Here is a 23,996-nt window from a genome sequence, read left to right as displayed (position 1 = left end):
CTTGGGGCACAGGGTGGGGATGCAGTGGGAGATGAAGGGTTGGGATGAGGATGCACAGAGATGCAAAGTTGGGATGGGGATGCGCTGAGATGCATCAGGGCACAGGTTTGGGATGTACTGGTGTTGGGATTCATGGAGATGCAGGGTGGGGATGAATCACAACACTGAGCTGAAAGCCCCAGTTTTGGTGAACACAATTTTTTTTCCTTCACCCTTCTCCCTTTAAACCCATTTTTCACCTCTTTTCCTCTCCCAAAAAACCATTGGGTTCTTCAAAGCATCATCCTTTTTTTCCAGGAGGAAGGGGCAGGAGGGGCTGTTATTTTCGCATACCCCCTGGGCCTACTGAGAGCCTGAGCCAGCCCAATTATTCTCCAATAATCCAATCAATTATTTTTGGGAATACTAGTAAAAGGGGGAAGAGCATCCAAACCTCTGGGTGAAAACAGGAGGGAACAAAATCACTTAAATATAGAAATTGTAACAATTTCTGTGCTTTGGAAGAGGAACAACTTGGCAAAATAATGATACTATTGGGACTTGCACCCAGCCCAGTGTGTATTTCTTGTGCTGTCTCTGCCAGGGCTCCTGTTTGGGTTTGGATTGATGGGAAAAGTGGAAAGTGTAAATAGTAAATAGTGAATTGGGAGTGAAGGATTCAGAGCAGCACAATCTTGGAGCCACCTGAGGCCCAGCAAAGCAGGGAATCTCTGGAATTTCTGCTCCTTCCAGCTGGGCTTGGTGGGGTGTTATGGAGCCCTTTGCTGTGGTGGTTTGGGGATGGGTGACCCTTAAATCATGGTGTTCTAAAGGATTTGGATTGGGAGCAACCTTTAGGCCATTTCCCCAGCCATAGGCAGGGACAGGACCTTGGTGAAGCTACCAGTGATGGGCTAGCTTTAAAAATACATCCAAAGTATACCAAATGTATATATTTATAATCTTCTGCAGACAGAAGATTACTGACCCCAGCCCCCCATGCTGGACATCACCCCCTGTCTAACACAGCTCCTCTGAACAATCCCAAAGTCATTTCAGGGAAAAAACCCAGCTGTACTGACTCTGAACTAAATCCTTCATTTCTCTTGATAAGGAGCAAAATAAATGTATATATTTTGTATATGTGTATGCATATGTCATGGTTTGACACTGGTGCAATGCCAGTGCCCCCAGGGAGCACAGCATCCCAAAAAACTCAAACTTTTCAAAACTTCCTTTTCAAACCAGGATGCTATACAAAATTTTTGTATACAAAAATTTTTGGGAAGCTACCAGTGATGGGCTAGCTTTAAAAATATATCAAAAGTGTACTTTAAAAATATAGCAAAAGTGTACAAAATTTATATATTTTTTATCTATATATATATATGTTTGACACTGGTGCAATGGCAGTGCCCCCAGGGAGCACAGCATCCCAAAAAACTCACTTCCTTTTCAAACCAGGATGCTATATAAAATTTTTGTACACAAAACTTTTCGTATACAAAAATTTCGTGTCTAAAAAGATGCAAAATTTATATAAAACCACCTGAAATTCACAAACCAGGCTGTTCTTAGTGTTTCAAACCAAGGCCTGCGTTGTGTGTTGGCATCACGGTCCTGCAGAACCACGGCAGAGATGGTGTGCTACGGAATTCTTGGGGGGGGCGAAAACCTGGAAATCCAACTCCAGGAGTATCCAAGATTGTGTGCTACGGAATTCTTGTGGGGGGGGAAAAACCTGGAAATCCAACTCCAGGAGTGTCCAGATTGTGTGGAGCTGCCCCGTGTTCCTCCCCTTGCTCCGCAGGGCTGGCGCATCTCTGGCTCCTGCACCCCCCCCTCCCCCCCTCCCGCCCGCCGTGTCTCTCCGGGCAGGGCGAGCCCAGAACCCGTCGGGCTGCATTTCCCAGTGTATCCCAGCAGTTCCTCCCTTGGCCAGCGGCTCCGGTGACGCATTGTCTTGTGAGAGACTCGTCCCTCCGGTGGCGCGGCCCTGACGCGTGGTTTGGTTTCCCTCCTTGTTCTCCAGGTGATTGAGGACTTCTACAACGTCACGTGGCTGTACAGATATGGGGAGCCCATCAGCCCTGCCACCCTCACCACGCTCTGGTCCCTCTCCGTTGCCATCTTCTCTGTTGGGGGCATGATTGGCTCCTTCTCCGTTGGGCTCTTTGTCAATCGCTTTGGAAGGTGAGCTCTGAGCCTGGTGGATCCTGCAGTGGGGAGGCTCTGCTGTCTCACCCACCCTGGTGTTCCAAGGGCTGACCTTGGGGTTCTCTCCCGGTGTCCCTCACCGGGTTCTCTCCCGGTGTCCCTCATCGGGTTCTCCTGGTGTCCCTCACCTGGTTCTCCTGGTGTTCCTCACCTCTCTCCTCCATCCCTCTCCAGGCGCAATTCCATGCTGATGTCCAACATCCTTGCCTTCGTGTCAGCTGTCCTCATGGGCTTCTCCAAGATGGCTTTCTCCTTTGAGATGCTCATCCTGGGCCGCTTCATCATCGGCCTCTACTCTGGCCTCACCACGGGTTTCGTGCCCATGTACGTGGGCGAGGTGTCCCCTACTGCCCTGCGGGGGGCCCTGGGCACCTTCCACCAGCTTGGCATCGTCCTGGGCATCCTCATCGCACAGGTGAGCCCTGGAGAAGGTTTTGGAGGGTTTCCCCTTTTTTTTGACCCTGACACTCCTCAGGGCCTGCAAGGATGAGGTGCTGCAGATCTGAAAACCTTTCAGGTGGAGCTGGGGTGGGAGGGGTGAAGCTGGAGCTCAGCAGGAGCAGGGATGCTGTGGAATCTGAAGGTTTGGCATGGGTAGCATCAGGATATCAACATCTCTTGGCCATCTGGAAGCAGCACAGGAGCCCCTCCAATGGCTGTTCCAGTTTGGAGCACACCATGAGTTGCAGAGTTATGTCCAACCAGGACTTTTCCAGCTGGGATGGGTGGCTCAACCCTTCTACTCCTCTTCAGGTGTTTGGTTTGGACTTGATCATGGGAAACGAGTCTCTCTGGCCGCTGCTGCTGGGCTTCATCTTCGTCCCTGCCCTGCTGCAGTGCATCATCCTGCCCTTCGCCCCCGAGAGCCCCCGGTTCCTGCTCATCAACCGCAACGAGGAGAACAAAGCCAAGAGTGGTGAGTGACCCCTCTGCAGGGCCCATCCTGGCGCTCTGGAGGGTCCTCGACATCTCCTGAGCCCACCTCTCCCTCTCAGTCCTCAAGAAGCTGCGAGGCACGACGGACGTGAGCAGTGACCTGCAGGAGATGAAGGAGGAGAGCCGGCAGATGATGAGGGAGAAGAAGGTCACCATCATGGAGCTGTTCCGCTCGCCCATGTACCGCCAGCCCATCCTCATCGCCATTGTCCTGCAGCTCTCCCAGCAGCTCTCAGGGATCAACGCGGTGAGGCTGGGTGGGGTCTGAGTGCCAGGGGTCAGCTTGCTTCACCCAGAGCTCCAGGACCTGACTTGTGGCACCTCCCTGCCCTTTGTAGGTCTTCTACTACTCCACCAGCATCTTCGAGAAGTCAGGAGTGGAGCAGCCCGTCTATGCCACCATTGGCTCTGGCGTGGTGAACACAGCCTTCACGGTGGTCTCGGTGAGTTTGGCCCCCCCAGGGAAGGTGGGAGGAGGGGCCTTTCCTGCAGGCTGGGGAGGTGCTGATGGATCTTGTCCATCCCACAGCTCTTCGTGGTGGAGCGAGCCGGACGCAGGACTCTGCACCTCATTGGGCTGGCAGGGATGGCTGGATGTGCCATTCTCATGACCATCGCCCTCACGCTGCTGGTGAGTGCTGGGGAGGCTGGGAGGAGGAGGAGGAGGGATGGCTGGGGAGGAGGAAGGGCTTATTCCTCCTTGAAGTGATGGCTGAGCTTTCAGTCCCCATTGTCACATCTCTCCTGAGCTCCTAGAATTCCAGCTCATGGCTCCTGTGCCAGCACCAGCTGAGGTGTCCAGGTGCCATATCCCCTTCATAGCACCAACCTTCTCCCCTCTCCCTTGTTCTAGGACCAAATGCCCTGGATGTCCTACCTCAGCATTGTGGCCATCTTTGGGTTTGTGGCCTTCTTTGAGATCGGCCCAGGCCCCATCCCGTGGTTCATCGTGGCGGAGCTGTTCAGCCAAGGCCCCCGTCCCGCTGCTTTCGCCGTGGCCGGACTCTCCAACTGGACCTCCAACTTCATCGTGGGAATGGGCTTCCAGTACATTGCGGTAATGATGGCTGGAGCCCTGGGGGAGTGGGGCATGGCACTGGGGACACAGGGAGCTGGGGGTCCCAGAGGATCCCAGCCTGTCAGACTGCATTGGTTCAGATCCCAGTTCTGCATCAGGGATGGATACAGTGTCCAGCTGGATCCCTGTGCCAGACTCCAGTGCAGGATCCCATTGCTGGATCCTCCTGCCAAATCCAAATCCCAGGTCTGGTTGTTGGTTCCTGGTGCTGGATGTCATTGCTGGATTTTGGTGTGGAGTCCTGGTGTCAGATCTTGGTGCCAAATCCTGCTGCTGGATCCAGTGCTGAATTTCAGGGCCACATTCTTGAGCCCTAAAACCTAGGCTGAGGTGGTTTGGTTGGGTTAAGATCCCTTGGGAAGAAGGACTTGGGGCTGGAGCAGGAGCTTGACTCAGTGTTTCTTGTGGAATTTGAGATGTTCCTGGAAAAGAGGACCTGGGTTTTGGATGGCCATGGCACGGTGTGGGCAGGGTGGTACCAGCTGGTGCTTCAACCATGGCCCATCACTCTGTGCCCAGAGATGGGAATGGAGCTGGGGAGGTCTGGAGCCACCAGGAGCTGCAGGGGGGGCTCAGCCTGGAGAAGAGGAGGCTCAGGGGGACCTTCTGGCTCTGCACAACTCTGACAAGAGGAGGCAGCTGGGGCAGGGGGGTCAGGCTCTGCTCCTGAGGAACAGGGACAGGATGAGAGGACCCACCCCAAGCTGTGCCAGGGGAGGTTTAGATTGGATATTGAGAAAATTTCTTCATGGAAAGGATGGTCAGGGAGGTGGTGAAATCACCATCCCTGGAAGTGCTCAAAAACATGTGGATGTGGCACTTGGGGGCGTGGGTTTGGGGTGGACCTGGCAGTGCTGGGTTGGTGGTCAGACTCAATCTTGTTGGGCTTTTCCAACCTTTGTGATTCTGTGACCTCCATCCACGTGCTCACCTCCCCTTTTCCCTTCAATCCCAGCAACTCTGTGGCTCCTACGTCTTCATCATCTTCACGGTGCTGCTCGTGCTCTTCTTCATCTTCACCTACTTCAAGGTGCCGGAGACCAAAGGCCGGACCTTCGACGAGATCGCCTCGGGCTTCCGGCAGAGCGGGGGCGGCCAGAGTGACAAGACCCCGGACGAGTTCCACAGCCTGGGCGCTGACTCGCAGGTGTAACCTGGACCCCGGCTGTGCCACCGCCCCCCAACCCGGGGGGACTTTTTAAAACACTTTGTACAGACCCCAGGCAGGAGGGAGTGGAGTGTGGGGGGAGGATCTGGCTCTGATGCCCCCTCTCCAGCCTCCCTCAGTGGTTTACTGGGGACAGACTGAGCTATTTTATTGTATTTTTTTTTTTTTCCTGCTAGGAACGAATTTTATTTTATTTAATTTTTTTAGTTGGTTTCGCGTCCAAGATTTCAAAGCCAATAGGTGTTTTAAAACCCAGCCACTCAGCCCCCAGCACAGGAGGGCAACTCCCTGTTTTTTTATTGACGACGCGATAGTTATTTAACGGAAAATCACGTAGAGGAAGTTTTTAAAAAAAGCTGGAAACTTATTTTTTAACATTCTAATCATAGAGGAAAAAAAAAAATCATATAAATTGACTAAATCTAATATTTTTTTTTAAAAAAAACCTACCAAGGAAATGAGTCATTTTTTAAAAGTCTCCTTGATTTCAAGCCCTGCGGTGGGTTCGTGGACGGGGACCTCCCGCCCGGGGCAGCGCGGAGGACGGAGCCGTCCGGATGGATCGGTTGGAAAGGTCAATCCATTGTCACAGGCTCCTCTCCTTTCGCCTGAATTCCAGCTGGGAGGGGAAAAATTGGGAGAGGGGGGGGAGATGTGTTCTTGTTGAATTTTTGGGATTAATCTTGGCAATATTTGCCCGACAGTGAAGCGCCAGCGGCAGCCGCACACGACAACATCCCCCTCCATCACCACCCCCATCCCAGGACTCACCAAAATCCAGCACCGCATGGATACAGCTGTTTCCTGCTCTGTGTATAGACTGGAAGATATTTATATTATATATATTTTTGTTCAATGGTTGTTAATAGTAGACATTTAAGTTATAGCGTTTCTGATTTGACAAGCCAAGTACTGTAAATATTCTTGGAGTATATTCACACTGTATAATTGCATACAAAAGGTACAGAAAAAGGTTATAGTTTCTATAGCAACTAAGAAAAAAAAAAAGCTTGTACATGGTTAGGATGACTTTTGTATAGTTCTGCACTGTAGTTGTATCTATTGCACTGAATTTCAGGCTGTAGTATATTAAAAAAAAATACACATGAGAAATACTGTCCTTTTCAAACAAAACTGAAAACACACACAAAAAAAAAAGCATTTCCCTGAGTGCAGCTGGTGTGGGAGCTCCTGGCACATTCCCAAAGCCACAGGGAGGGTTGTTTTTTTTTTGTTTGTGTTGTTTTTTTGTTTTTTTTTTTTTAATAGTATCTTTTTTAAAATGTATTTGTTTGGTTTGGAAGTGATGACACTTGACCACACGTGAAAGAAAATAAAGGGGAGGGGGGGGAATAAAATAAATCTCTTTAAAAATGCCTGTTCTCAGCTGGTTGTGGCACAGCCTCACCAAGCTGTGGGGGTGTGTGTGTGTGGTTTTTTAAGCAAATCCCTGCAGTGAAGTGCCAAGGGGAAGGTGTGTGGTGTGGACAATAAAGGAGAATGTGAGCAGCCACCCAGCCCTGGTGTCCTGTGCCTTTATTTCTTGCAGTCAAACTTTCCCTGCCCTGGCAGGGCTCGGGGGGTGTCTGGGAATGCGTGTCCCTGCAAAGCTTTTCCGCCACGGGCACGACTCACCTGGTTGCAAAATACCTGCTCTGGGTGCACAACCAGCTTTGAATTGCCTGCAGCAGCCTGGGCTGGGATCACGGGGGGACCTGGCTGGAGCTGTCCTGCCCCTGGATCCCAAACCTGCTCCCCTTGCCCAGGACACAGCCTTGGTCATGCCATGAGCACCTGAGCAAGGGAAGGGAGGGAGGAGGTTGCTGCAGCTCTGTGCATTTGCTGTTTTTCCCCTCCAGCTGAGAAGGTGCCAAGAGCTGCAAGCCTGAACACTTTCGGGCAAAGAAATGCTGATCTTGGTCACTTCAGGCTTTTTTCTATTTATTGAAGCTGCTCTTTGCCCTGCAGGGCATGGCTGTTGTAGGAATTGCTCCTGTAGTGTCTTTAAGAGCTCCCCAGAATGTTCTTTCTGTGCCCAGGGCTCCTCTCCTCACTCTGCTGTTTCTTTCCTGGCTCCAGGAGATGCTCAGCCCTGCACAACCTTCATTTCCAGGCTGGGTTTGTTTTATTGAACATTCAGAGCAGCCCCACGGCCCTGCAGGCTGAGCCTGGGAACACTGGAAGGATTACAGCCACCACCAAGCTCCAAATCCCCGCTGACCCAAATCCTTGTGCCCTGGGGCACTGTGCCAGCAGGCACAGCTCCCCAGCATCCCCCACCCCACGGCAGTGACCACTCCAGCCCCTCGGAGATGATCATTACAGGCCTTTCCAGCACCTCCCATGGAATTATTCCACACCTGATGGGGTGGGGAGACCACCAGCATCTCCCACAGCAATGCTGGGAGGTCTCCTGGCCCTTCCCCAGCCTGGGCTGTGCACCCTGAGCAGCTTTCTCCCACCCCCTGGAATGGAACGTGGCTGAACCTGCGGTTTTCCCTTCCCCAGCAGCAGCAATCCCTGCTAATTGCTCAGGCCCCAGCTTGATGAAGCGTTTACAAAGCTCACTTGACTCCAGCCCAACTCGGCAAGGCAATTAAACACCCTCATAAATCCTCCTGCAGTAAATGAGCCCTAATGGGAGCTCAGGGCTCAGCCCCAGATTCCCTTCTCCCCTTTCCCAGCCGTGAGGGATCACGACCACGGCGGCTGCCCCGTGCTCCCCACACTCCCCATGGCCTCTGGAGCCTTCTGGCCCTGCTCTGGTGTCCCTGTCCCTCCCCACAGCAGGGTCACTCTGTCGCCTGGGGCAGGAGCCAGCTGGGAATGGGGCTGCTGGCAGATCCAAGGGGATGCCAGCTCTCTGCCAGGAGGGAACTGCATCTCCTTTAGCTTAGAATCCCCACTTGGAGCCTTTTCATTCCTTCCCTCAAGGCTGCTTAAGAGTCTCTCATGCCTCCCGTGGTCCCTCCAGGATGGAAGTTCTACCCATGGAGCTTCCATCCCTGGAAGTGGAACAAATGAGTGTCTCAGTGCCCAGAGCTATGAGAAGCTCTGCAGAAAGAGAAAATTCTGAGCATCTGCCATGGTGGAAAGTGTCCCTGCCCATGGCAGGGGGTGAAGTGGGATGAGCTCTAAATCAGGATGGTTTTCCAAACCAGGCTGGGATTTTCTGGACATTGGTTTGGAGATGGAGGGGCTCTGCAGGGAGCTGCAACACCTTGTCAAGCCCAACCAGGTCCACCACCCCAGCCCTTCCCTGAGTCCCTCTCCTATCCCTCCATGGGATCTCCCTCACCAAACTGGCAAGCAAAGCCAGGAAGCCAGTAAGAAACACACCTGAGCTCGCCTTGGCTCCTGAACAACCACCACGAGGCTGTGAGAGGCTGTTTGCTCACTCCCAGCCTGGCCAATAAATGATTTATTCAGTGTGTTCGTGGTGCTTTTGTTTCTCACCCTGCTGCTGTTACTCCCTGAGAGGTTACAGAAGTGGAGCAGCACATGAAGACTAACTCAGACCAAAATGTTTATTTTCCAAACAGTTTGGGACAGCCGCAGATGCAGCTGGAAAGAGGCAGCAACAGGAAGGACCAACAGCTTGTGACGCTGGTGGTGTCCAGGAACCGGGATAAGAGAGAACCTGGCCAAACAAACTGGGTCTGGCAGAGCCAGTTTTCATGTGGTGTGGGAAAACTGGGCATTAATCAGCTCCAGCAGGTGACCAATGGTTTCCAGAGAGTCTTGCTGGGGCAGCTGCTTGGCCAGGTCGAAGGCTTTCATCCCCAGCTCCTGGGCCTGGAATGGGACAGGAGAAACGCCCAGCAATGGTCAGGAATCTGGATTTTCTCACGGGATGGTTAAATACCTGCTGAGGCTCAGCCTGGAGCAGATCCAGGCTCTCTTTCCGAGGTGACCTGTACAAGCTGCTTTACAGGAGAGCCTAAAGCTGCCAGCAGATCCCATATTTAGGATCCAGTGGTGCAGACAGAAGATTACTGACCCCAGCCCCCCGTGCTGGACATCACCTCCTGTCTAACACAGCTCCTCTGAGCAATCCCAAAGCCATTTCAGGGAAAAAATCCCAGCTGTACTGACTCTGAACTAAATCCTTCATTTCTCTTGATAAGGAACAAAATAAATAATTTCCCTTGGTAGCTCTTCCAGGAGTTAGACACTCTCACAGTTATAAAGCTTTGTCTTTTTTATTTTTCAATCAAATTCAAATTTGTGTCTCCCAAACACTCCCAAGTTGTGACTTTCTATAATACAATAAAGAGATCATTAAAATTTCAATACAGTATTTTTCAACATCTGTATTTTCACTCCTCAAAGCCCAGACTGAAGAAACTCAGGGTTTTGAGCTCTGATCCCAAACACAAGGGCCTGATTTCCAGATGGTATTTGCTCAGCACTTCCTCAAAATCAATTCTTGGTAAAGCACAGAAATTACTAATCACGTGGATTTTTAAGCCATAAAGACACAGGAAGGCAGATTCCAAACTGGAATTACAGACCCCAATAGACTGAACCTTGAACTCAGAAGAGCCTGGCTCAAGGACAGGTCTGTGAGCCCCAGATCTTGCTCTGTGTAACCCTTGAGCTCAGGTCTAAAGGCAGCTACACTGCCAAGATAGTCCAGATAAAGGAAGAACCCAGAAAATGTGGAAAACTGCAGGATCCACTGGCCTGGCAGAGACCAGAACGCATCCCCCAGCATTGTCAGCCCTTACAGAGTGCAGGTCACAGAATCTGGAATAGTTTGCTAGCAAGGGACTTCAAAGCTGATCTCAGATCCCATGGCAGGGACATCTACAAGACCAGACTGCTCCAAGCCCCATCCAACCCACCCTTGGGCACTGCCAGGGATCCAAGGGCAGCCACAGCTGCTCTGGCCACCCTGTGCCAGGGCCTGCCCACCCTCACAGGGAAGGATTTATCCCAATATCCCGCCCAAGCCCTTGGTTTGAGCACTATGAGGCACTTTGCTCTTGCTCACCAGGGCTGTGGGCTCAGGAGAGGCGCTGGCGAACGGGAGGACCAGGATGACCCCAGAGCAGCTGGCCAATTCTCCTGAACCCTTTCAGACCCCACCTACCTTGGCTAAATCCTGGCCCAGGTAGTGGATGATGGCCAGGGAGTGCAGGATTTGGGCTGTTTCCCCTGGGTGCTGCAGGGGTCCCTGCTCCCGCAGCTCCAGCACGGCGCCCAGCATCCGCGCTCCCCTCTCGCGCTGCGCCTCGGCTGCAGGAGACAGAGATGGGCCTGAGGGGTGCATTTGTGCAAGAGAATACACTCAAAACTGCCCGAGTGGCTCTTCTGGACACCAAAGCATTTCTACTGCAAACATCGATGTGGTCTGAGGGTGGGCAGGCCCTGGCACAGGTGCCCAGAGCAGCTGGGGCTGCCCCTGGATCCCTGGAGGTGCCCAAGGCCAGGCTGGATGGGGCTTGGAGAAATCTGGGATAGGGGAAGGTGTCCCTGCCCATGGCAGGGGTGGGATTAGGTGAACTTCAAGGTCCTTCCCATCCAAACTAGTGTGGGTATCTATGATCCCAGCTTCATGCAAATTCCATGCCCATGAACAGGATTCCTTTCACCCAGTCAGTGCTTGTGGATGCCATGGGGCAGACAGAGAGAAACAGCAAGTGTTTCTCACAGCGGCTTGGGAGAAGTTTTAGGGAGCTAGAAAGATGTGATAACTTGTTGGCTATAAACAATTTGCAAGTAGTCTTTTTCTACCTTATTTTTCTGTTCCTCTCAAGGACAGTGTGTGAGAAAGATGTTTCTGTTAGTTAGCCAGTAGAATAGAATCTATCCTACCACTCTATAAAAACCTCGTGGTTCTTTTGAATAAAGCCTTCTTTGCCTTTTCTATGATCCTGCCTCTTGCCTGTTCCTGCCCTGACCCCGGTGCACGAGTGACAAGTGCTCATGTTGATCAGTCTTCAGGCAGGACATGGAGTCACAACAGCTGCAGGAAAAGAACTGCTTTTCTACTCCTGTCACACCAAAGATGATCTCCTGTAGCCCTGCCTTAGTGTTCTTCCTACTCTGGAACTCCTGATGGAGGTAGTGCCAGGAAATGGGATTTTCAGAAATGTTTCTCTTCAAATCACAGAATCCCAGACTGCTTTGGTTTGGAAGGGATCTTAAAGACCATCTCATTCCAATCCTGGCCATGGGGGCAGAGACACCTTCCACTAGACCAGGTTGCTCCAAACCCTGTCCAACCTGACCTTGAACATTTCAGGGAGAGAAATTTTTATTCCCTTTCCTGACAATGTCCTTATTAGCACAGATGGTAGAAAGGAGCCAAGAACCAGAGTCTGGTCTGGTTTCAGGGAAGCCTGAGGTGGTACCAGGGGCGGTTTACTTGCAATATTAGGAAGAATTTTTTTTCATGTAAAGTATTGGAACCATGCCTAGGGAGATGGTGGAGTCCCCGTGCCTGGAAGTGTTCAGGAAACACATGGACGTGGCATTTGGGATGTGGGTTAGTGGTGAACAGGACAGTGCTGGAGGAATGGCAGGACTTAATGATTTTAAAGTGATGATTCTACGAGTCCATGAATCCAGCTTTGCTTTGCTCCAGTCAGTGCCAAGGGAGCCGTGAAACAGAGAAGGCAAAGCTGGGTTTCCACAGAACACCCTCATTCCTGAGGAATTAGCATTGCCATTCAACCCAGCCTCTGGAAACACCATGCCAACACAATCTGCAGGGTGCAGGGACTCTTTAACCCCACCACTTCCCAAAGGTTTAGGAGCAATAGCAGCTCTTACTCGTGCCATCCTCGCTGCCTTCCTCCTCCTCGGAGAACGGCGACGCCTCTGCCCGCGCCTGGAGCGCTCGCTGGTGCCCGTGCAGGGAGCTCAGCAGCCAGGCGTGCCACAGGCTGCTCACCTGGCAGGAAGCACGGCAATTATTGCACTCCTGTGGATCCCTGGTATTCACTTGTTCTCCAAACAATGCCCCTGCACGGCCCGTGCCCTGCGGGTCACTGAGCTGGACGTTCCCAGAGGGATCGCCCCGCTCCGCTCCCACACAGCCCCAGCCGGGATCCTGTCACACACATCTTTTATGAAAAATCCTTTCCTTAGGATTTTTCCTCCTCAGAAGCCAAGAGGCCTCAGGAACAAAATGTAACCATTGATTATCTGCTGCTGTGGAATGCAACAGGTGGATCTGTGATTGGCCCATGTTGGTTTCTAATTAATGGCCAATCACAGCCCAGCTGGCTCAGAGACAGAGAGTCTGAGCCACAAACCTTTGTTATCATTCTTTCCTATTCTATTCTTAGCTAGCCTTCTCATGAAATCTTTTCTTCTATTATTTTAGTATAGTTTAAATGTAATATATATCATAAAATAATAAATCAAGCTTTCTGAAACATGGAGTCAGATCCTCCTCTCTTCCCTCATCCTAAAACCGCTGTGAACACCGTCACAGGATCCCTCCCTTCTCCAGCTGATTTTCACCCAACTTCAACAAATCTAACCAAAATCTTCACCAAAAGCTCGTGGAGTTGAAGTTTGGGACAGGGATTTGCAGCTCCCAGCACCTTATTTCTTATTTCCACCTTATTTCTACAAAGCTTCACTTAAACAAATAAAAGTTCATTTTTTTCAGTTATTATATCATAAGATAATTATTACTTTCCTTGCTTGATCAATCCATTCTGAAAATCTTTTATCAGTGTGGCTTTTTACTGATTCCCAGTGTAAATTCCAGGTGGCTTGTTTGTATCCCACTTTTCCCTGGATTTAGGAACTCCTCTGTACTGGTGGGACTCTAACCCCTGGCCCAGGAAATTTGGTAGCAAAGCTGTTTTTTAATGAGGTTTGGCTGCCCAAACTGAAGAATTTTGAACTGATTACAGGAATAATATCTCATGGTTTTAACTCAGATAATTATTTATTTTATTGTTATTTATATATTATTATTTACATTTATAGCATATCTACAATAATATCATTATTTATATTATTAATATTAATATTTTAATATTATAGTATTTATACGTTATTCTTATGTTATATTTTATATTGTATTTTATAATTTTATAATTTCATTCTTTATATTTTATTATTAATATTTCTATATTATTTATTTTTTATTAACTCAGATAATTATTTCGTTTCTGGGACTGATCCTAAAAGGCAACACTGACACTTGATATAGTCATCATCCCATTGGAAAGAAATGGAAAACAACTTTGGAAAGAGCATCAAAAAAAAGCTGAGAAAAACTCAGAGGATGACTTTTGGTTCTACCAACCTCAGTGTAGAGTGAGTTTGCTGCATCCATTTTATTCTGGTGGAAGAAAATATTGGCCATGTGGAAATACCCTCCAGAGACCTCAACAGAATTTAGTCCAAACTCAGCAGTTGCCAGGTAAACCTGAAATTAATAGTAAATAAAAAATAAGCCCCAGAAAGTTCATGTTCATGTCAAACCTGGGAAGTTTTTCATTGTGAATTAATATTGCAAATGCTGGGTTTTTTTAATGTGTAAATTATGCCTGACAGTGATTGGAAAACGTGGTACTTAAAAGCTGTTTTTTGGGGGTTATGTAAAGGAATGAGATGCTAAAATCTCTATTTGGGGGTTATCCATAGGAATGAGGCACTAACAAACTGTATTTTGGGGGTAATCCATAGAAATGAAGTATTAAGCTGTATTTTGGGGTTATAAGGTATAAAACCTCTATATTTTGTGGTAATTCATGGGAATGAGGTACTAAAGAATTGCATTTTTGGGGTTATCAATAGGATCCATAGGAATATACCCAGTTCACAGAGTTTATCCACAGGAACTCACTAAAAAGCTGCATTTTGGGGAGTTATGTAAAGGTATAAGGTATAAAACCTCTAAATTTTGTGGTAATTCATGGGAATGAGGTACTGAAGAACTGCATTTTTGGGGTTATCCATAAGATCCATAGGAATATAGCCAGTTCACAAAGTTTATCCATAGGAACATATTAAAAAGCTGCATTTTAGGGTTATGTAAAGGTATAAGGTATAAAACCTCTATATTCTGTGGTTATCCATGGGAATGAGGTACTAAAGAATTGTATTTTGGGGGTTATCCATAAGAATATACCCAGTTCATAGAGTTTATCCATAGGAACACACTAAAAATCTCTATTTTGGGGTTGATCCATGGGAATGCAACACCCTAAACCCCCCCTGGCTGGGGCAGAGGCACCTCTTGGTTCATTCTCCGAAGTCCAGAGCAGGTTTCCCACCTGTCCCCCTGTCCCTGTGCCCCCTGTCCATCTGTCCCACCTCTCCCAGAGCCCAGCCTGCTGCTTTCCCAGCCCCCAGACAATCCTGCTGTCCCCCAGAGGAGCAGTGGGAAGGCAGAGCAGCATTCCAGCTATTCTGAGCTGCTGTGTGACTCTCAGCACGGATCCCAGACACGCAGCCAAGGTCCAGGCAGGTCCTGAACTTGCTGAGAGCTAAAAACTTCTTACCTGGTGCCCTTGCAGGCATCACATTTAGGGAATTAAAAAAAGAAAGAAAAAAAAAAAAAAAAAAGGGAGGGGAGGAGGATTTTGGAAGTCTCCAAAGAGTTTTAGGAGATTCCTTTGTGGGATTCTCAAATGCCCAAAGGGCTTCTAGACCAAGCAGAGACATGGTTGTGTGTTATAATAGAAAGAGTCTAACTCTTCTCCCTTTATGTCATCATTTACACCCACACAAAGCCACTATCAAATTCCACAGGAGTGGGAATATATCACTCAGCACGGGATCACTCGATAAATTTAGTCCACATGGGACAGAAATAGGAGGTGGAGAAGTTCATCTGGCTTTGGAGGATCAAATGACAGGCAAAGCATCCACAGGAACACAGGTGGCAATGACCAATTCCAAACAGTTTTCACGGTTGAAGAGGTGGAATTTGAGAAAATGTCATTGAACCAGATACTGAAATAGGGATATAAGCCATTAATTAAATAATGGGTGAGAGATCTGGGAAAGTACTGAGGGAAATAACAGCCAAAATTTAAATTATCTGTGGAATAAAGGCAATTCCATCAGCATGGGGCAGGAATGTCTGGGCATCTCTGCACTGAAATGAAGCTGATGGAGAAATGCATAGGGAGAAGCCATAAAGACAAGGAATGTGAGGAGCATGTGAGGAGTGTCTGAGGGAGGCTCAGGGGGCCCTTGTGGCTCTGCACAGCTCCTGACAGGAGGGGACAGCCAGGGGGGTCGGGCTGTGCTCCAGGGAACAGGGACAGAGGAGAGGGAACGGCCTCAGGCTGGGCCAGGGGAGGTTTAGATTGGATATTGGGGAAAATCCTTCATGGGAAGGGTGCTCAAGGATTGGAACAGGCTGGGCAGGACAGTGGTGGAATCACCATCCCTGGAGATGTTAAAAAAAACGTGTGGATGTGGCACCTGGGGACATGGGTTAGTGGTGGAGCTGGCAGTGCTGGGGGAATGATTGGACTTGATGATCATGGAGGGCTCTTCCAGCCTTGGTGATTCCATGATTCTCTGTCACTTCACAGCACTAGGGATAACTGGCAAAACACATCTTTAGCTCCACAGGTGTCTCAGATCTATCCAGTTTGGGTGTCTGTGATGTGAACCCTCTCAAGATCCCAAATCTGCCCATTGCCATTTCCACATTGATCTGGGAGGAGAGGAGGAATTAAAATGGAAGCGTTCCTCGTTCCTGTGTTCCAAGGGACTTACATCATTGGCCAGGTGATACAAAGCCTGCTCCAGGTTTCCTTCAGCGACAGAGAAAAGCCCCAGCCCACGGTGTAACTTAGACTGGAGAGCAGCACTGCAGTCGGGGCTTTGGAGGACGATCCACTGGGCTTGGGAGAGGTATTTGGCTGCCTGTCGGGGACGGCCAGCACCTGGAATGACAGGGCGGGATAATCACGGGAATAAGGAAGATAAAGGAGCATTTTTTAATCTGGAAAGTCAGAGAATACTACTGGCTCTCCTGGGGTAGCTTGATATGGAAATGCATTTTGGGGATTCCCCACGTCGTTCCCAAGTGCTTTTGAGTTACTCTGGTAACTCATTTACAGACAGGTGAATGTGTAGAGAGCTCCAAAAGGAGCCAGAAACCACAGAATTCCAGACTGATTTGGATTGAAGGGGACCTTCAAGATCATCTAGTCCCACCCCCTGCCATGGGCAGGGACACCTTCCTCTATCCCAGGCTGCTCCAAGCCCCATCCAACCTGGCCTTGGACACTTCCAGGGATCCAGGGGCAGCCACAGCTGCTCTGGGGAAACTGTGCCAGGGCCTCTGCACCCTCACAGGGAAGGATTTCTTCCCAGTATCCCATACCAATATCTGCCCTCTTGTGCTGGCACTCCAGAACCTTGTCCAAAGTCCCTCTCCAGCTCTCCTGGAGCCCCTTTAGGCACTGAAAGGGGCTCTGAGGTTTCCCTGGAGCCTTCTCAAGGTGAACACCCCGAGCTCTCCCAGCCTGGCTCCATGGCAGAGGAGACACTGCTGACAACCTCTCTGGAACACGTGGCCTAAACAGGTTCGCTGCAGGCAGGCACTGCTGTCTCTCACTTTATCACACTGGAATTACTCACAGGGTTTTTTCGCCCTGCTCTCACCACAATCCTGAGTCAGCCCCGCTGTGCCAGCAGAGCATTGTGCGAGCTCCTGGAATGGCAGTGATTTACAGGCAGAGCAGCTCCCATGCCCTTATTTGCCATGTTTTCCAAAGCAAACAATGAGAAAAAGCCCTGCTCAGGCAGAGCAAGATTTGTGAATGAACCCGGAGTTCTTTGGGTGCAATGGCCTCTGAAATGTTTGCTGAGATAAGAGCACAACTAAGCGCCCTCTGGAATTTAATGCTTTGGGGAGTCATCCAAGGTAAAGAATAGACTTTCATACAGCTTCTCCTGTGGGAATCGGTGGAGAGAGAGAAAACATTTCATTTGAAAACATTTCATTTGATTTCATTGATCTCCTGAGTGCCGAGGGATTCAGAAAAGGGGTGTGAGGGGGGTGTGTGCGACAGCTCACATCTCTGCAATGCCCTTGAGGCACAGCAGGGCCCACAACTGCTCCTGCCCAGATAAATGGCAAAAGGAAAGCAGAAACCTGAGCTGGGAGGCCTTGCCCTTGCCAGCATTCCCGTGTTGACAATGCTCACCCGTGGAGGCCTCGGCCAGGAGCAGATAGAGGGGCAGGAGCCGCAGGGAGGCCGGGCCCAGCAGGCGGGAGCTGGAGCGCAGGGCCTGCAGGGCCGCAGGAATGGCTTCCAGGGGCTGCCCTGCCCACAGAAACCCCTGCGCCCTGCACAGCGCCACCGCAATCAGGGACTCCTGCAGGGACAAAACAGGGAAAAGAAATCAAAGAACCCTGGAAGAGCCCAAATGAGGGATGTGGGACTCCAGGGGCTGTGCTCAGTGTCACGGCAATCAGGGACTCCTGCAGGGGAAAACAGGGAGAAAGATATCACAGAACCCTGGAAGAGCCTAAATGAGGGATGTGGGACTCCAGGCAGCTCTCCAAAATATAGTTTATTGTGTCCAAGTTGTTACAGCAGTCCAGGGTCATGGGTGACAGAGCCTGTGCCTACAGCTCTCAGCTCCAGCTGCAGGCAGGCCTGGAGACCCACATCCCTCATTCAGACTCTTATTATTCTCTCTTACTAATGGTGCCCCACGTTGGGCACCACTGTAAGAGCCCAAATGAGAGATGTGGGACTCCAGGAGCTCTCCAAAATGCAGTATATTGTATCCAAGATGTTATAGAAGCCCAGGGTCGTGGGTGACAGAGCCTGTGCCTACAGCTGTCAGCTCCAGCTGCAGGCAGGCCTGGAGACCCTTTGGTTTTGGTTACATTGCATTAGATACTTTTCTTTTGGTTAGAATGCATTATATATTCTTCTTTGCTGAGCATCTTAATGCAGTAGAACCAATCTATACCTTAACTATTATCTATAGCCTATCATAACTGCTATAATTTCCATATTCATGTTACTGTTCTCAAATCACTAAAAGTTAGTACATTACAGTTTAAACTAGAAGTTGTTTTTCAGTTTTCTTGCAGTGGAAAATTCTGAGACCTTTTTTCTACTTGCCACATTGGCAGGCTTGTTTGCCTGTGCTATCTTCCTGCTTGGTAAAAACATCTTCTTATTTGAGGTGGGTTTATCCTTTGCTCTAAGTCATAAAAGCCCCTTCTAACTAACACAGCCTTTGCCTCCTTGGTTATCCAGTAAGACTGGCTCAGCAATTCTTTCCTTCTATATCAAAACTTGCTTTCATTTCTATTCCTTCATCAGATTCTACATTGAAAAATCTTTCTGCCAAGCACACAGATCTGTGAGACTTTCTTGTCAAACTTTCATCCTTCCCAACAGAACCCCACAATGGTTTGGGCTGGAGAGACCTTAAAGCCCATCTCATCACATCCCCTGCCATGGGGCACCTTTCACTAGACCAGGTGTGTCACAGACATATTTTATGAAAAATCCTTTTGCCAGGACTTTTTCTCCTGAGAAGCTGGGAAGCTTCAGCTTCTCCGTATTTTGCTGCTTTGGAATGTGATCTGGAGAATTGTTTACCCAGCATGTGAAATTGGTTTTACTTGATGACCAGTGGCAGCCACCTGTGTCGAGGCTGTGACACAAGATTTTATCATCATTTCTTTCTATTCCTTTCAAGCCTTCTGATGAAATCCTTTCTTCTATACTTTTAGTAGAGTTTTAATATATAATTTTCTTCTAATATAATATGTAGCATAAAATAATAAATCAGCCTTCTGAAACATGGAGTCAAGATTCTCATCTCTTCCCTCTTCCTGGGACCCCTGCAAACACCCCCACACAGGCGGTTACAGATGCACAGGCTCTTTTTAAAATTGGGTTTTCAAATTAAAAAGCAGCAATTGTAATGTAGTTTGTGGCTGTAATTAATAGACAGACATTAAAGCTGTCATATTAGAAGGTATTAGAGTCTGGCTCCCTTCCTGCTCTGAGCAGGAACAGCTTTGGTCATGTGGTGTCTTCCTGGATGAAGAATCCTTTACGCCTCCTGACAAGGTCTCATAAGGCTGCAGCAATAAAAGCTGTGAAGCACAGAAAATGATCATCACAAGACCAGAAAGGAGATTAGAGCCAGGGGCTCTGGTGTGACTCAGAGCCAGCCAAACCCCGTGGTGCCAGCATGGCACAGCTCCAGCTGCTGGAGAGAGTTCCTCACAGGGCACTGCAGCTTCATCCCACCCTCTCCTGGCTGCTCCTGTGCTGGGATTTGGTGTGCAGAGTCTGAAAACTGGTCAGAATCAGAATGTAGATCTTCCTGGCTGCTCCTGGACTGGGATTTGGTGTGCAGAGTCTGAAAACTGGTCAGAATCAGAATGTATTACACTCAGCACATCCATCCCCAGCCGGGGTTGGTGGTGCAGCAGCTCCTGCAGTGTTTGGGTTTGTCAGAATCCAAAATTTATCCTGTACTTATCCATACATCCATGGCACAGCTCCAGCTGCTGGAGACACAGCCAGGGAGCGAGGACAGAGCTCCTCACAGGGAACTGCAGCTTCATCCCACCCTCTCCTGGCTGCTCCTGCACTGGGATTTGGTGTGCAGAGTCTGAAAACTGGTCAGAATCAGAATGTATTACACTCAAAACATCCATCCCCAGCCGGGGTTGGTGGTGCAGCAGCTCCTGCAGTGTTTGGGTTTGTCAGAATCCAAAATTTATCCTGTACTTATCCATATATAGCTGCTCCCTGCCTTTTGCTGCTCCTACCAGTCCACACCATTTGTCCTCTGCAACGTTAGCAGCAGCTGATATCATCCCCAGCTCCACAAACAGCTCTCCATCCCAATTCCCGCTCCTCCACCAGGAGCTGCGCATTCTGTGCCCTTACAGGGATGCCAAGGAAAAAGCCCCAGGATCCTTGCAGAATGACAGAATTCCAGAAAGGTTTGGGCTGGGAGAGGCCTTAAAGCTCATCTTTTCCACCCCCTGTCATGGGAAAGGGACACATTCCACTAGACCAGGTTGCTCAGAGCCCATCCAGCCACTACTGACACTCCTCCATCAGCTTTTCCTAGCAGTGGTGCAGCATCAGTGGTGCTGCTGGAGATCACAGAACTGCTGGTTCTACCCTGGTTTTCTCAGTGAGACCCTGAGGAAACACCAGCTCACCCCTTTATCATCCTCTGCCTCCGGCTGGGGCTGAGCTGGGCAGTCTCAGAGCTCCTGGAGGCCAAGCTTGGGCATTCTGCTGAGTTTGAACTGCTTGGGGTGAGGCAGAGTTGTGCCATTGAAGGAGTAACTCCAGGATAGAGAGCTCCAGGACAGCCTGGGAGTGCTCCTGGAGATCCTGGCTGAGGTAAAGAGACACTTTTTGAATAAATGAGATCACCAAAGAGCACAGCCCAGAGCAACAGCCCCTGCTCCAGTGAGGAGAGCCAAGAGCCAGAAAACACAGCACCCATCCCTGAGCTACCAGAACATGGAGAGGGCAAAGGCAGGTTCTCCAGAGAAGCTCTGGCATCCCTGGAAGTGTCCAAGGTTGGGCTGGACAGGGCTTGGAGCAACCTGGGATGGTGGAAGGTGTCCCTGCCCTTGGCAAGGGGTGGAATACAATGGACTTTAAGGTCTCTCCCACGCCAATCCAGTTTGGGATTCTGTGAAACACAAACTGTGTCCAGGGAGCAGGTGGTGCCCAGGAGAAAACCAGCACATGCTGGAAAAGCTGGTATTTCTCAGGCTGCTTTTTCTGTCTGTGCCAGTCTGGTGCAAGCAGTGCAGGCCCCAGTGCGTGGGCATGGCCCAGATTGGCATCTGGGAGGTGCTGGGAGATTGGGATCATTCCTTTTTTACTCCTTGTCAATGCTATCTTTGCTGCTTCCCATGGCCTGAAACATCTGCAGCGAGGACAAAGCTGGGGGTTGGACCCTGGCACAGCTTCCAGGAGGAGAAGGAAGAGCAGGAGGAGCCCTGGAGCTGTGAATATTTCCACCCACAGTTCCAAGCCTTGGAGCAAGGCTCCCTTTGGCCCTGAAGAGCCCTGGGGGAATGGTTCCCTTTGGCCCTGCCTTGGTTTCCCCCTCGCCCCTGGCCCTGCCACTTTGAGCTCTCTCCATGTGTGTTGCAATTTGAGGTTTCTCTGAAGATGCCCCCACACAGTTTTTGGGGTTTGAGGGGGCTGAGGACCCCAGCTCTGCTCCAGGTGGGAGCAGGGGGTGGCAACACACACTCAGGGCTCAGTGCCATATCCTTTATTCACTCTCAGGCACCAAAATCTATGGTGTGTCTGAAGAAATGAGGATTTCAGGGAGAGGGAAGGCTCCAGTGAGCTGCAGCAGAGCAGGGCTGGATCTTTTCCCATGCCCAGGAGCTGTGGGGAGCTGACATCACACAGGCAGGTGAGGCTCATCTCCAAACAGAAACCTGGAGTTCTGTTGGTTTGGAGGTGCTGTCTGCAGGCACCCCCCTGGCTATGTTGACAGAAGCAGATTTCTATCAACAAAGCTTTGGAGCACAGACAAGGAATGAAACTCATAAAACCTCCTGGCTCCCAGCTCCTTGGACCACAGGGCATTTGGATGTGCCCAGCTTTCCCTGTGTCCTGACTGAGGCTGCAGCTCTGTGTTTGCTAAACAAACACGGGGCAGGAGTGGGTGAAGTGCAGCAGAAATGTTCAGAAAGCAGCAAACCCAAGGCAGGCTTTGGGCAGATGGTTTTTTCTCGAGTTATCATGAGTCTGCAGAGCTTTTCCTTTGACTCCAAAGGCCTTTTTTGCATAAAATTCTAGACTGGTTTGGGTTGAAGGAAGCCTAAGGCTCATCTCATTCTGCCCCCTGCCATGGCAGGAACATTTTCCATTATCCCAGGCTGCTCCAAACCCTGTCCAGCCTGGCCTGGGACACTTCCAGGGATCCAGGGGCAGCCACAGCTGCTCTGGGCAACCAGGGCCTCCCCACCCTCATAGGGAAGAACTTTTTAAGCACTTTTGTTGGATCTGGAATAGGAATGTGATGCACTAAATAACCTCCCTCTCTCCCAACACCTCTGAGCCAGCCCAAGCCCAACTTGGCTGCTCCAAATCCTGCTGGACACAAAGGAACTCTTCCCTCTTGCAGGTAACTGAGGGATTTCCACAGTCTCCTTTGGAGAGAATGAAAGCAAAGCGTCCCAGCACAGACCAGTCTTAAAATTTACTTCATTTAAATAGGCTGGAGACAAAGGTCAAAGAACAGATGATGTTAAGGGTTGTTTAGGAGCTTATAAATATCTCCACTTCAGAAAACAAACCCCAGAGTCTTCTCTCCTTGCCTTGCCAGTGTGAACCCCAATCAAGAGTGACTTTCTCTCCACCAGCCTTCCTGCTGTCTTTCCCTTCACCTAATTAAACCAGCAGATTAACCTCCAGCTAATGAAGGAGCACTACCCTCAGCTGGCAGCCACGTGGCCTGCTGGAATGTATGGGGATAATTTTAGTTGCAATAAAGTCAGTGATGTAATCAGTGTCAACACCAGTGTTCAATAGCAGGGGAGTTTCTTGGAACAGCTTCAAGCATTGCTGGATGCAGAATCCTGCCACACCCCCATGACACCCATTTTAACCTTCCTTGCAGGTTTTATAAAGAACAAACTTAAACAGAACGTGGAGTTAAGGAAGTTTTGCATTTTCCCTTGGGGACACACTGGCCTGACACACCTTCTGTGGACTTTGCTCAACAGTCTCACCTGAGGTTTTCAGCCAGACAGGAGTTTCCAAACCAGGGTGTGATGTCATTGCCCAGTTCCTGTAAAACCAAAAGGAATCTGCTGCCTGAAGCCTGTCATGAGCTCTCACCAAACAGGACTTTTGCCTTTGGACTTCACCTTTCTGGAAGCTCCCAGGAAAGGTGACAGCAATGAGCTGGTCCCCAGAGCCCCAGAGCTGGGCCAGAAACACCTTAGAAATAATAATTCATGTAAAAAAAATCATGAAAGAACAATTCATGCAAAATCCATGAAAGAATAATTCATGCAAAATCCATGAAAGAATAATTCATGTAAAAATTCAGAAGACTGGGGATATTCTCCTCAGTGGCACCATTGCATTGCTCCAAACCCACTGCGTGCTGCCTTATTAGCCTGTGTCTGGGAGTTCTTATAGAGAGAAAATTGATTTCCACAGGGAGGATTTTCAGGAGCAGATGCACCTGGGTGGGTTATTTTAGCAACAGTGTGGAACAGCAGCTCCTGCACTACCATAAACAGAAACAGAAGGAGATGAAAAACCACTGGGGCTGGAAAGGAGCTGCACATCTGCAAATCCCTGAGGCCTGGTGGAGAAAAAAGGCTGCATTTAGTGGGAAAGGGTGCTCCAAGCTGGCTAGGAAAACAAAGGGAGGGGACTTGGCTTCTTTACTCTGGGAAAGGGGATACCCTCCCATCAAACAGCCTGGAGGAAGAAATCTCAGCTGGATCCCAGACTAGGGGGTGATGGAGCAACCTCCTGGCAAGGTGGGAAATCCAGGACTGCTGCTGCCCCAGGAAGCTCAGGACATGAAATAAACACTGTGGAAAAGGCTGGAGGCTCAGGAATTATTGTATTTGTAGGGATCCTTGTGGCAGGGAGGAATGATGAATCTGACTCCATGTTCTCAGAAGGA

General features: G+C 49.6%; 2 protein-coding genes across 3 annotated transcripts in view; one reads left to right on the top strand and one right to left on the bottom strand.

Annotated features, from left to right (window-relative positions):
* The window catches only part of SLC2A1 (solute carrier family 2 member 1), an 8,965-nt gene extending 2,070 nt beyond the window's left edge, over positions 1-6,895 (top strand). Inside the window, exons 2-10 of one of the 2 annotated variants that reach the window (XM_031062987.1) lie at positions 2,012-2,172; positions 2,371-2,611; positions 2,950-3,112; positions 3,192-3,379; positions 3,471-3,575; positions 3,662-3,763; positions 3,986-4,189; positions 5,166-5,357; positions 6,083-6,895. In XM_031062987.1, coding sequence (XP_030918847.1) covers positions 2,012-2,172; positions 2,371-2,611; positions 2,950-3,112; positions 3,192-3,379; positions 3,471-3,575; positions 3,662-3,763; positions 3,986-4,189; positions 5,166-5,357; positions 6,083-6,085 — 1,359 coding nt within the window. In that variant the 3' untranslated portion in view covers positions 6,086-6,895. Of the gene's footprint in view, positions 1-2,011; positions 2,173-2,370; positions 2,612-2,949; positions 3,113-3,191; positions 3,380-3,470; positions 3,576-3,661; positions 3,764-3,985; positions 4,190-5,165 lie in introns of both variants that reach the window. The other variant, XM_005428215.2, reaches the window with a different exon arrangement.
* Positions 6,896-8,891: 1,996 nt separating this feature from the next.
* Positions 8,892-23,996, bottom strand: part of ZMYND12 (zinc finger MYND-type containing 12) — a 16,961-nt gene continuing 1,856 nt past the window's right edge. Inside the window, exons 3-8 of the mRNA XM_005428224.2 lie at positions 17,525-17,696; positions 16,086-16,255; positions 13,654-13,776; positions 12,159-12,279; positions 10,474-10,619; positions 8,892-9,173 (exon numbers count right to left, since the gene is read on the bottom strand). Of these exons, the coding sequence (XP_005428281.1) occupies positions 9,054-9,173; positions 10,474-10,619; positions 12,159-12,279; positions 13,654-13,776; positions 16,086-16,255; positions 17,525-17,696 (852 nt within the window). The 3' untranslated portion in view covers positions 8,892-9,053. The remainder of the gene's footprint in view (positions 9,174-10,473; positions 10,620-12,158; positions 12,280-13,653; positions 13,777-16,085; positions 16,256-17,524; positions 17,697-23,996) is intronic.

Source organism: Geospiza fortis, unplaced genomic scaffold, assembly GCF_000277835.1.
Source record: "Geospiza fortis unplaced genomic scaffold, GeoFor_1.0 scaffold4, whole genome shotgun sequence".
Lineage (NCBI taxonomy): Eukaryota > Metazoa > Chordata > Aves > Passeriformes > Thraupidae > Geospiza > Geospiza fortis.
The sequence above is the reverse complement of the archived record's forward strand: the minus strand, read 5'-3'. Positions and strand labels throughout refer to the sequence as shown.